The 13417-nt window shown below is 43.0% G+C and overlaps 1 protein-coding gene across 1 annotated transcript; it reads left to right on the top strand.

Moving 5' to 3' along the window:
- Nucleotides 1–2172: 2172 nt before the first annotated feature.
- On the top strand, nucleotides 2173–11245 carry ERH (ERH mRNA splicing and mitosis factor). Its single transcript, XM_073637554.1, has 4 exons — nucleotides 2173–2354; nucleotides 5412–5499; nucleotides 8214–8334; nucleotides 10792–11245. The coding sequence occupies exons 1-4, from the start codon at nucleotides 2352–2354 to the stop codon at nucleotides 10892–10894; spliced, it is 315 nt and encodes a 104-aa protein (XP_073493655.1). The 5' UTR covers nucleotides 2173–2351; the 3' UTR covers nucleotides 10895–11245.
- The last annotated feature ends 2172 nt before the right edge of the window (nucleotides 11246–13417 follow it).

Genomic DNA, 13417 nt, shown 5'->3' with positions numbered 1-13417 from the left:
AATCCGCATGTGCTATGCACATGCTGCGGAAATTTCCGCTGCGGATTATCATTGGGGAAAAAAAACGCAGCACTACCAATTATTTTGCGGAAGCGCTGCATTTTCGCCGCCATTGACTTGCATTGGAACGCATGGAATATGCATCACGGCATCTGCACATGCGGAATCCAAGCGTTTCAATGTGCGGATGGTACCTGGGTGTGGAGGACAGGAGACTCTCCTCCGGACCCGGGTACCATAGAACCTGTAAAAAAAAGAATAAAATAAAAAATAAATATTATATTTACCTTCTGATGGCACCAGGTCTCCTTGTCTTGGCTTGCCGGCAGATCGCGGTGGACTGAAGGACCTGCGCTGACGTCATTTAGTCATGTGACGGGTCACGCGACGCTGACGTCGGCAGATCCTTTAGTCTACTGCGAGCTGCCGGCAAGCTAGGACGGATTGAATAAAGACTCCGGGGGCCATCAGAAGGTAAGTATAGATTTATTTTTTACCATTCTTTACGGTCACACTATAAAAATCTATGCAGTTTGCATGGATTTATATAGTGTGACCAAGTTGTCAAGCACTTTCCAAGTCATGCTAAAATCGCTTGGAAAGCGCTTGACAACCCGCATGCAGAAATGCATGTGAAGAACACTTCACATCCACTTGTCCCTGGCAAGAAAAACGCATGTACAATCCGCATGCTTTTTTTCTGACAGGGAGATGCAGAAATGCTCAGGAAAAAATCCGGAGCATTTCTGCATCGTGGACACATAGCCTTACTTGGAAAACCCCTTGTATAACAGCCACATAGGTACTTTGTGACAACCGGACCATAGCACTGCCGACTTCCTACCTGCTGGCACCTCTGATTACCAGGCACCGTGTTGTCCTTGGGTAACAAGTGCCTGAGATGCCAGCAGGTAGTGGGAAGTTTGCCATACTCTGACCCGGATCCATAGCAGCGTAGGAAGTCTTGGTAACTTGGTGATCGGTGGGGTCTGACTGCTGGGATCCCGACAACAGGGGTGTCTGAATGGACCTGTGTATGCTGGGCGTGCACCCCACCGCTCCGTACACCGTCTATATGAGGGGCGCTGTACGCGACTCTCTCCAGCTGTACCATAGACAACGAATCATGGGCAGCTATAAGTCTAAGGCCTCATTCACACATCAGTTTTTCACGCACAAGTGCTATCTTGTACTGATGACAGTCTATGGGGCTGTTCACGTCAGATTTTTTCCTTGGACTGAGTGGGTCGTGCAAAATCACTCAGACATGTCCAATATTGATTTCAACGCATGTCTATGGGTACATGAGAAACCTGACAGCACTCGGATGCCATCGGTGTGCAGTCTGCTTTTCACTGATTGGTACATTAGTGAAGGTGGAGAAACTTTTTTTTGTTTTTTCATTAGTGGAAAAAAAATGTTGGAACTCTGATGACATTCAGTATGTTTTTCTTCTACGTGAAAAATATGTCTGAATGAGTCTCATTCACACATCAGTATTTATAAACAGCATTTAATCAGTATTTGTTTGCAAAACTGGGGGTTTCTCCAAAACACAGAACTGATGTCAGTTTTTGGCCATGGCCCCACTATCAGTATTTGGTCAGTATTCTGTCAGTATTTTTCTCAGGAGTGGGAGCCAAAACCAGGAGTGGGTGATAAATGCAGAATTGGTGACTTGTTTCTATTATACTTTTCTCTGATTATTCCTCACCTGGTTTTGTCTCCCACTCCTGAGAAAAAATACTGACTGAATACTGACCAAATACTGATCGTGGGGCCGTGGCATTTCCATTATAGTTTTTCTCTGTAAGTTCCACTACTGGTTTTGGCATACAAATACTGATCAAAAATACTGATGTGTGTATGAGATCACACTGTGTATGGGGGGTCACACTCTGTATGGGGGGGGGGTCATACTATGTATGGGGGGTCACACTCTGTATGGGGGGTCATACTATGTATGGGGGTCACACTGTGCATGGAGTTATACTGTGTATGAGGTTAAACTATTCGGGGATCACACTATGAATGGGGGCACACTGTGTATGGGGGTCACATTGTGTTTGGGTGGTCATACTATGTATGGGGGGGGGGGTCACACTATGTATGGGGGGGTGGTTATACTATGTCCCATCACTCTGCACCCTCCTCCTCCTTGTTACTGCCCACTACACAGAAACTCGCGAGATAACTCTAAACGTAGTGACGTAACGTGGAACCTCACTTCCGGCTGCCTTTACGTCACTTCTGGGTTGTTTCTAAACGCGCGACCTAATTTTCGCCGGAAGTTGCCGAGAGTGCTTCCTGGCAGGTGTACGGTTGGTGTGTGTTTTGTGCAGAGCTCGGATATGGTGAGTACGGGCGCGGCCTGGTAATGCATCCTGCTGGCTGTGCTCCCGGCTCATACACTGCTGGGCCCGGGGTCTCCGCCCGCTGTGTGCTCCGGCTCCGCGTGCTGCGGCCTGTATGCGGCCGCTGCAGGATGCGTTGTTGACTTGCGTTTTTTTTTTTTCCTGAAAGCTGCGACTTTAGAGCTGAGCTGCAGGTCCGCGTGCGCTGCTAAAGGGGGATTCCAGCCTCTAGGAATATTAAGCCAGATAGAAGGACCCCGCAAACTTTCACTCCTTAGTGATCCGGGTTATCCTGCTGGTGTTTAACCCGTTCATGACCGGGCCATTTTAATTCTTCTTATGTGACGTTGTAGAAGATCTAATGTGTTGTTTTTTTTTTTGTTTTGTTTTGTTTTTTTTCCTTTGTTGCTCATATAATTTTTTAGATCGTGCAGCCTAATTTTTATCTTCGTGTTTATTTTTTGTTGATATCTGGGGGAAAATTAAACATTTACTGTTTTTTCCTTTACAGTTTCAAATGACCACAAAGGGCTACTAGGATATATTTTAAATTGTGCACCCCTTCTTTCCCTTAAAAGGGGTTTTCCCGTTTTCTAGAATTCTGCAGACTTTTGACTCTATGAAGCTTGCTCACCACGTGCTGTCAGGATTCTCTGGAGCTTGTAAGAGCGGGAGGTCACAAGTATGAGATCTGTATCATCCCAGACACATTCCCACTAGACGTGCGCAACTTTGCACAGTGCAAGTGCAATGAGAGAACAGAGCACGTCTAGTCTGAAGGCTGTCAGGATTCAGAAATTGGTAGTCGCATGGAGTAAGTGCCGACTTATAAGATGTCCGGACCACCCCTTTAACATCTGCATTTTTTTTTAAGAAGTTGGATGATGGAGACATTTTTTTTCCCCTCATCTTCTCCTGACCCGATGGGGTCAGATCACACATAATCTGCCTTATTCTCTTGGATGAGAGCATACACAGCCATCTGCACCTGCCCTTAGACTGTCACATACTTTCCATAGTGCATGAGACAGCTGGCTCCCAGGGCAAGCATTAGCGTCAAGAATAAAGTCAAATGGTTCGCTTATCGAAACTCACTTTCATGTTCGAAACAAGTCAGAAAGCATGATATATTGGTTAGTGTGTTTTCATTGGATTGTGTGTGCTGCCAGCGCCATTTTTCTTTGGGGATACTAGTCGTTCTTAAAGCAGCTTCATGTCGTAGCACCCATAGGGCACAAGTACAAAGAGGGCTAACCCCTTTAATTTAATATATATACATTTAAAGAGGTCATCCAACTTGTTTAAAAAAAAAAAAAAAAGTGCAGATGTTAAAGGGGTGGTGCAGACATCTGGTAAGTCTGCAGTTACTCCATGTGACTCCAGCCTTCTGAATCCTGACAGCCTTCCGACTAGACGTGCTCTGTTCTCTCATTGCGCTTGTATTGAGTGAGGCTGCTCACGTCTAGTTGGAATGTGTCTGGTAGGATGCAGATCTCCTACTTATGACCTCCCACTCTCACCAGCATAGGAGAATCTTGACAGCATGCAGTGAGCATGTTTTAAAGAGTCAGAAGTCTGCAGACTTCTAGAAGACTGGAAAATCTCTTTAAAGGGAATGGGTGCACAATTTAAAATGTTAGTAGCCCATTCTGTCAGTGCGCTGAAGTCAACCACACTCAGATGTCATCCGAGTGCGGTCCAATGATTTCCACAGACTCTTGACTTTCATGTCCGAGTTCCATCTGATTAAACTCCGGCATGCTGTGATTTTTCTTTTTGTCTGGATATGTGCACGGCCCATAGAGTAACATTGGTCCGAGTGTGATCCGATGTGTTGTCGGATCGCACACAGAGAAAAAATCCGCTGCTGTACACCTGCCATAAAGCAGCGTTTCCAATCTCCAGGCCTCACAGCCCCTATCATGATTTTTGGCTTTCCCTAAAATTGCACAGGGGAGAGAAACTGGCAATTTCTGATGACTTGAGAATAACTCCATCCCTGGTGCAATGCTAAGGAAATCCTGAAAACATCTGTTGGGGCCATGAAGACTTGAAACTGCTGCTCTAAAGCCGCCTTCTTTATCTCAGAACAACTCTGATCTGATGCGTTTTATGGACTCCCGATAATTCATGACTTCCACTAGCAATAAGAGCTGATCCTCAGTGATGAGTTGATTGCTGCTTGGGCCTCAGGTTTTAGATAACATCTGCTTAAATTGAACAAATTCTTTAGCCCTAATTTGTGATGCTGCCTTTCCTTGGCCTTCTTATGTCAAGCACATGGCTTTCGTTTTATTTTTATTTTACTTCTCACACCCACTAATTACAAAACCAAACCCTTTAGGCTACATGTCTACGAGGAGTATTTGAGTTTTTGATGTTGCCGAATTCCTGCACCTAATAGGTAAATCTGGTTACTTGCTTTTTTTTTACCTGTGGATTTTCCTCATCTAATGCAATTATATGGAGAAAATCAACACACAAAACTTTGTACTCGAAGAGAAATTGACTTGGATTTCAAACATGCAAAAAAACAGTGGGCAGGAGATTTCTATAAATCCTCTTTACTGTCAGATACCGATTGTTTTCTTTGTATGTGATCACTGCAGCAAGGTAAGCAAAGACTTTGGGACCACCAAGGCAGTAATGCTGGAGCACGTGGTTTGACAGGTGGTAATTCATTTAATTTTATCACTTTTTTTTTTTATCCTTGACAATCCTTCTAAACTCATAATAATTCTATTACAGTAGTTATCCGGATCAGCTCACTTCTGTCTGAGGAGTGGCACTGATGGCATTACAACCCCATACACCCGGCACTGGGCCTGGCACCTCTCTAGCAGCTATTACATTGCAGTGTGTATATCTGGCCACTGATCCGGTTGTGGTAACATGCATGTAGCCAGGGAGATAACTGACTGCCAGTCACGTCTGACACTTCTGTCTGCAGGGTTTTCTTTTTCTCAAGAAGTCTTGAATGCACAATGATAGTTAAAACACAACAGCCGTCTATAGAAATAGCGTATTAATGTACAAATACATTTTTTTATTTTGCAGTCTCATACAATCTTGCTTGTCCAGCCTACGAAGAGGCCTGAAGGAAGAACATATGCAGATTATGAATCGGTCAATGAATGCATGGAGGGTATGAGCTCGTTATTTGACTCTCAAGTATAGTACATCATGTGCAATACATATTTTATTTTTTTTTACGTTTTATGCAACCTTTATCCAACATTGCAGTAATATATTACATATAACAGAAAAAAAGTTGTCAGCACTGCTGTTGTCAGCATGTACAACCCCTGGCAAAAAATTATGGAATCACCGGGCTCGGAGGATGTTCATTCAGTAGTTTAATGTTGTTGAAAAAAAGCAGATGATAGACATGGCACAAAACTAAAGTAATTTCAAATGGCAACTTTAGGGCTTTAAGAAACACTAAAAGAAATCAAGATAAAAAATGTGGTAGTCAGTAAGGGTAATTTTTTTCAGACCAAGCAGAGGGAAAAAATTATGGAATCACCCTGTAAATTTTCATTTCCAAAACTAACACCTGCATCAAATTAGATCTGCTCGTTAGTCTGCATCTAAAAAGGAGTGATCACACCTTGGAGAGGTGTTGCACCAAGTGGACTGACATGAATCATGGCTTCAACACGAGAGAGGTCAATTGAAACAAAGGAGAGGATTATCAGACTCTTAAAAGAAGGTAAATCATCATGCAGTGTTGCAAAAGATGTTGGTTGTTCAGTCAGCTGTGTCTAAAATCTGGACCAAATACAAACAGCATGGGAAGGTTGTTAAAGGCAAACATACTGGTAGACCAAGGAAGACATCAAAGCGTCAAGACCGGAAACTTAAAGCAATATGTCTCCAAAACAGGAAATGCAAAACAAATGAGGAACGAATGGGAGGAAACTGGAGTCAATGTCTGTGACCGAACTGTAAGAAACCGCCTAAAGGAAATGGGATTTACATACAGAAAAGCTAAACCTAAGCCATCATTAACACCTAAACAGAACAAAAACAAGGTTACAATGGGCTAAGAAAAAGCAATCGTGGACTGTGGATGACTTGATGAAAGTCATATTCAGTGATGAATTGTGAATCTGCATTGGGCAAGGTGATGATGCTGGAACTTTTGTTTGGTGCCGTTCCAATGAGATTTATGAAGATGACTGCATGAAAACAACATGCAAATTTCCACAGTCATTGATGATATGCGGCTGCATGTCAGGTAAAGGCACTTGAGGAGATGGCTGTCATTACATCTTCAATAAATGCACAAGTTTACATTGATATTTTGGACAGTTTTCTTATCCCATCAATTGAAAGGATGTTTGGGGATGATGACATCATTTTTCAAGATGATAGTGCATCCTGCCATAGAGCAAAAACTGTGAAAACATTCCTTGAAAGAAGACACATAAGGTCAATGTCATGGCCTGCAAATAGTCCGAATCTCAATCCAATTGAAAATCTTTGGTGGAAGTTGAAGAAAAAAAGGTCCATGACAAGGCTCCAACCTGCAAAGCTGATCTGGCAACAGCAATCAGAGAAAGTTGAAGCCAGATTGATGAAGAGTACGGTTTGTCACTCATTAAGTCCATGCCTCAGAGACGGCAAGCTGTTATTAAAGCCAGAGGTGGTGCAACAAAATATTAGTGATGTATTGGAGTGTTCTTTTGTGTGTTTGTTTTTCATGATTCCAGAATTTTTTCCTCAGAATTGAGTGATTTCATAATTTTTTCCCTCTGCTTGGTCTGAAAAAAATTCCCCTTACTGAGTACCACATTTTTAATCTTGATTTCTTTTAGTGTTTCTTAAAGTCCTAAAGTTGCCATTTGAAATGACTTTAGTTTTGTGCCATGTCTGTGATCTGCTTTTTTTCAACAACATTAAACAACTGAATCTTCCGAGCCCGGTGATTCCATAATTTTTGCCAGGGGTTGTAATCAAGGGAAGAAGTTATGGCATTCGCCCTTTAGTGAAATATTAGCGAAACAGGGCAAAAGCAGGGATAACATGTAGCACCCAGCCATTTCAGCTCCTCAAACACTTTCTCAATCCTTACCATCGGGATTGGTCATCAATATCCAATCGGTGGAGGTCTGCCACCCCACCGATCAGCTGTTCAGTGGCGGACGGATGTACGCAGTAGTGGGACTGAGCAGCACGGCTCCATGAATTGTTCAGTGGCTGCTGTCGGACACTGCCGATCCAATTCTATTCATTTGGATTTTAATTAGGATTGGTTATCAATATCAGGTTGGTGGAAGTCCAGCACTCGTCTCCCCGTCCGATCAGCCGTTCATGTACGCAGAGCTGACCAGCCACGTTTAGTGGCCGCTGCTGGGTACTGAATATCTAGTCCTATTCGGTTTTACAGGAGCGGATCCGCAGTACTAGCCCACAACCACTGTACAGATGACGTAGCTGTGCTGGTCAGCTCTGCATATGGCTGACACTGAGAACAGCTGATTGTTGGAAGTCTTGGATCTCCACCATTGTTAGAAGCAGCAGCAGACTGTTTCTGATGACCTAATTTTCCCCACACATCCAATTCTCTTAAGCTGCAAAATTCTTTTGATTCAAGCAATAAAAAATAAGTAGCAACAAAAATTCTCCCGAGATATTTCATAAATAATTGTCACATTTCAGCTGTATAAGACAATTTATCATTCATCAGTTATGTTCTTATGAAGGGGCAAGCAACAAATCTATTAAAATGTAGATATTCCCTATTGATAGTTTTTTTTTCTTTTGACCTTTATTGAGAGATCATCAGACTGATGGGTAATTATTCAGTAGGAGTTCTCCCACATTTTCTCATCACACTTCTTTGTTATGATACAGGAGTGTGTAAGATGTATGAAGAACATTTAAAGAGAATGAATCCCAACAGCCCGTCCATCACGTATGATATCAGCCAGCTGTTTGACTTCATTGATGACCTGGCAGACCTTAGCTGTCTAGTGTAAGTATATGAGCACTTCACCATATAATAAAACAACTCTGATTACCATAAGGTGGTGGGTAATACAGGTTCAAGTATAAAATGAGCACTAAACTGCAGAAAACCTCTGTATTTCCACCCTTATTGCTGCAAGAAAGTGTGGTCTGTTCCCTAAAAATTGCATTGCAGTATTAGGAAAGTGGAAGGATTTATTTTCCAGTCGTAAAAATTCTCCCAACGTTGCCCCAGCTCTACCAGTTGACTCCACGTCATCCTTGTCCCTTTGAAGGTATCACTGGACACCATGTAGTATAGGCTCTGGTGTTACACAAACATAAATAGAAGGACTATAATTGCAACAGGAAGACCCTGGAGATTAATATAAATATATTATTTATTATTATAATGCCATTTATTCCATGGCACTTTACATGTGAAAAAGGGTGTATACATAGCAAAAAGAATTACAATAATCTTGAACAAAACGTGACGGCGACTGGTACAGGAGGAAAGAGGTGAGGGTAGAGCTGGTCGTGCAGTGTTATGGTGGAGCGATGGTTACTGCAGGTTGTGGGCTTGTCGGGAGAGGTGGGTCTTCAGGTTCCTTTTGAAGGTCTCCATGGTAGGCGAGAGTCTGATATGTTGGGGTAGAGAGTTCCAGAGTAGGGGGGATGCACGGGAGAAATCTTGTATATGATTGTGGGAGGAGGGGATAAGAGCGGAGTAGAGCAGGAGATCTTGTGAGGATCGGAGGTTGCGTGCAGGTAAGTACCGGTAGACTAGAACACGTATATGGAGGAGACAGGTTGTGAATGGCTTTGTATGTCATGGTTAGGGTTTGAACTGGAGTCTCTGAGCAATGGGGAGCCAGTGAAGAGATTGACAGAGAGGAGAGGCTGGGGAATAGCGGGGGGACAGGTGGATTAGTCGGGCAGCAGAGTTTAGGATAGATTGCAGGGGTGTGAGAGTGGTAGAAGGGAGGCCACAGAGCAGGAGGTTGCAGTAGTTGAGGCAGGAGATGATTAGGTCGTGCACTAGTGTTTTTGCAGATTCGATGTTGAGGAATGTGTGGATTCAGGAGATATTTTTGAGTTGGAGTCGGCAGAAAGTGGAAAGGGCTTGGATATGTGGTTTGAAGGCAACAAACTTGCGGGACTGGGGAGAGTGAACAGCCATTGACTGATGGATAGGTCTGTTTGGGGGGGTTGAATTAGATGGGGAGGGGGGGGGGTGAATTCTGTTTTGTCCATGTTAAGTTTTAGAAATCTAACAGAGAAGAAAGATGAAATAGTGGACAGGCAGTGTGGGATTCTGATTAGTAAGGAGGTGATACCAGTTCTAGAGAGGTAGATCTGTGTGTCATCAGCATAGAGGTGATAATGAAAGCCATGAGACTATGAGCTGTCCCAGGCCGAAGGTGTAGATGGAGAAGAGCAGGGGTCCTAGAACTGAACCTTGAGGGACACTGACAGATGGGGGGCGAGATGAGGAGGTGGTGTGTGAGTGGGAGACGCTGAATTTCCGGTCTGTTAGGTATAAGGAGATACAGGATAGGGCCAAGTCTGTGATGCCGAAAGATGAGCGAGTCTGGAGTAAGAGGGAGTGGTCCACTGTGTCGAAGGCAGATGACTGATCCAGGAGTACTAGGACGGAGTAGTGACGCTTGGATTTGGCGATTAGTAGGTCGTTGGTGACTTTAGTCAGGGCAGTTTCAGTGGAGTGATGCGGTCAGAAGCCAGATTGTAACCTGTCAAAAATGGAGCAGGAGAAGTGGGAGGACAGTTCAAAATGGACGTGTTGTTCCAGTAGTTTTGAGGCATAGGGGAGAAGTGAGATATAGATAGAGATTTGTGTGTGTGTGTATATATTATATATTCCCTTGCGCTACCCACAGACATGCATGCTTGGTTGAGCTTGCAAGTTTGTGCATTAGGTAACAGGTCACTAAGCCCCTGCTACTTATTGTGTGTGGGTTGAGGGGGCGGTTTCTACAGTATTAATCCCAGAATAAAAAAAGATTAAACTTGTTGAAATTAAAAAACGACCGACCCTCTTGTATCCCAACATATGCTGTTTGGGGGGACATTTCTGATGGCCTCTTTAATATTTATCCCAAGGTCACTTTCACATTGCTCTTTTCTGCACTTTCATTGGTTGCATTGGGGCTTCCATCCGAACCACCCAGCAAAACTGGATTTGCACGTATGCTCCGGCAGGGCCATAACTATAATGTTGCTGACAGAGTAAATGTGTGCTCTGATGTACATCATTTTTGGGCATATATACGCCTACTGGAGGCGGACACCCAAACGCAGTCAACTACGTCTGAATTTCTGCCTCCAGTAGGCTTATATGCCCAAAAATAATGCACACAGAAATGAAAATAATTGAAAAAGGGAACGTTAAGTTTGTCAATTATTGATTATTTTATGTTTTGTTTTTTTTTTACTAAAATGTTCCTGTGCTGTGCCCCTGCAGGTATCGGGCGGACACTCAGACATATCAGCCCTATAACAAAGATTGGATCAAAGAGAAGATTTACGTCCTCCTTCGTCGACAGGCTCAGCAAGCGGGGAAATAGGGAAGTGTGGAGGATGACGGTGTACAGCGGGCAGTAGAGGGCGGTTTTGTTTTGTAATATAGTGCTTTGTGTTTTGTTTGTACTAGGGGACAACGTTTTAGACCAATATGGAAAAGTCATATGTTACAAACTTACACACGACTTCTGTTAAGTTTTGTTCTCTTTGACCAACAGAATTAAAATAGCGACCGATTCTTTGCTTGTACCCCTGATAACCCTGCACAGTCTGGCTCTACCTTTCAGGATGGCTGGAGTGTGCAACATTTTTCAAAGCTCCTTTTTTTTGAATGGATTCACTATGCCCTAAAATTTAATATTTCAGACAAAAATAAAGTTACTTGGTAGTTAAAATCTGTGTTTTATTTATTTTTTTTTAAATGTATGATTGTAATAAGCAGCAGTAATGCTCAAAACACTAGTGGGCATTTTTTTCCTCTTGACCATTGCATTCATAGAAAAGGTTTTCCACATTTTTCTTCCACAATGCTTCTCCGATGCTGTCTCTAGTCTTTTAACATTTCTTTAGATGTGATGTCATGACTGCAGCATATGACCACTGCAGCCAATCACAGGGTGCATCTTTGACTGCTGATCTTAGTACTGGCAGCAGTAATCATGTGCTGTAGATACGATGTCACCACTACAGCCCTGTCAACAAAGGCCGGGGGTAGTGGAGTACAGACCATGGAGCCGCAGCAGTTAAAGGGGATTCCCATCTTCAAGATCCTATCCCAATATGTAGCAGGTGTAATAATATTAGCAATTTCTTTAATTAGAAACGTAGTGTATTGTGATTCACTATTTTGCTTACCCCATGTGCAGGGCATTGCAGTAGCTTAGGTATACATGGTTACAACCACTGACAACTGTCACTGAGTGGTCGTAACCATGGATGCCTAAGCTACTGCAATGCACATGGGGAAAGGTATATAGCGAATCAGAAGAACTATACTACATTTCTAATTGGAAGTATTTGCTAATATTATACACCTACTACATATTGGGCTAGGATCTTGGAGATGGGAATACCCCTTTTAAAAGGGACTCAGTTTGAGCAGTCATTCCGTGCTGACAAAGTCCTGCCGCTCTGTACTTCACGGCGGGACCAATCATTTATATACACATTCCCACCTGCTTGTTTTTCATCTATCTCCACCTCTTATTTTATTGACAGCTCTGGTTTCATAGGGCCAAAGAGGAGCTGAGATAGATGGAAACCAAGCAGGTGGGAAGGTGTATATAAATGATTGGCCCTGCCGTGAAGCACTGAGTGCCTGTGCTTGGTTTGAACAGTCATTCTGTGCTGATAGTCCCTTTAATGTCAGGTTGCCCTCCTTGATGAAACTCACTATGAAAATTAATTTTACAATTTTTTTTTTTCCTGCTCTCAAGTAATTGGAATTATTCTGACATCCTCACCCTATGTACACTAAGTAATTTACTGCTTCTATATTTAACAGTTTTCTGATTATAGCAAGTTATGTCTTATCCATAGGATGGATACGTTTCCAGGGTCTCGTCACTTACAACCTCGCCCCACTTGTGTTTTCCTGACCCCCATTTTGTATAGTGGCGTGGTCACGAATGGTATGCCGCCAATCCATTTACTCGCTACTGCTTGACCGGAGATATCTGAGCGTTGTCCTCTGCTGTCTGTCAGTCCCATAGACTATATGAAGTGTGGCTTGTGTCACTGCCTCTTAATTTATTCTTGGCAATGAAAGGTAATTTCTCCTATATGATGAGCAGCCTGAAGAATGGTGTTTTTATCTGCTACTGAGGAGACAGGTTGGTACGGGGTGGGGTGGCACACTAGGGTTTGGTGGTTGCACTGGAACCTTGCCATTGTTCTATTAGGCGGCATAGATTTGCGCCTTTAAAAACAGATTTTCTCCATGAATACGAAGTGGTCTTTACCCTTTAAGTCGACGTCCGTTGTGTCCACATGTCCGCTCCCTTTTCCAAAGCAGAGATTTTTCCCTGGTGTTGGAACTTCTACATCTTCAAACTGAGAGATTGTTGTCTTCTGCTCCATTCTCTCCCGAATGTTCTGTAGGTCTGCTGTTAGCAGGGCCACGTCAGTCTTCACGTCCTCAATCCCCCTTGGAGGTGACAGTCTAGGATTGGATCGTGGGTAACGCCTGCTTCAGCTTGAGCTCAGGTTCCTTATCCTAATCTTACACTGCTCCAACATAAGGCATCGGCTTATCCAAGGGTATGTGCAAAAAATTTCTTCATCAGGAGAGGAAGATGCTTTAGGAATGCCTGCTTTTTTTTTTTTTTCCAGAAATGTCCTTTTTGCAGGGGGGGGGGGTTGTTTTTGACCACCCGTGTTTAGGTTTTGTTTTTTTTCTTGAGCATTTTTGTGGCTGCTTTTGCACTGGAATTTTCCAGACCTTTTTTTTTTTTTTATTATTTTTTAATTTTTTTTTAACTGCAGTCAAAAAAGAAGAAACAGCATTGAGCACTTTTTTTTTTTTTTTTGCTTTAAAAAACACCTGGGTGTCTTATTGACTTCTATTG

Source organism: Phyllobates terribilis, unplaced genomic scaffold, assembly GCF_046119375.1.
Source record: "Phyllobates terribilis strain yellow unplaced genomic scaffold, ASM4611937v1 Scaffold_7__3_contigs__length_470593459, whole genome shotgun sequence".
In the NCBI taxonomy this organism is placed as follows: domain Eukaryota; kingdom Metazoa; phylum Chordata; class Amphibia; order Anura; family Dendrobatidae; genus Phyllobates; species Phyllobates terribilis.
The sequence above is the reverse complement of the archived record's forward strand: the minus strand, read 5'-3'. Positions and strand labels throughout refer to the sequence as shown.

What these genes read in the sequence shown, in the direction of transcription:
- ERH (XM_073637554.1), top strand. An exon ending in GGTCAATGAATGCATGGAGG is followed by an intron (nt 5,500 to 8,213) that starts GTATGAGCTCGT and finishes GTTATGATACAG; the next exon opens with GAGTGTGTAAGATGTATGAA. An exon ending in GCAGACCTTAGCTGTCTAGT is followed by an intron (nt 8,335 to 10,791) that starts GTAAGTATATGA and finishes GTGCCCCTGCAG; the next exon opens with GTATCGGGCGGACACTCAGA.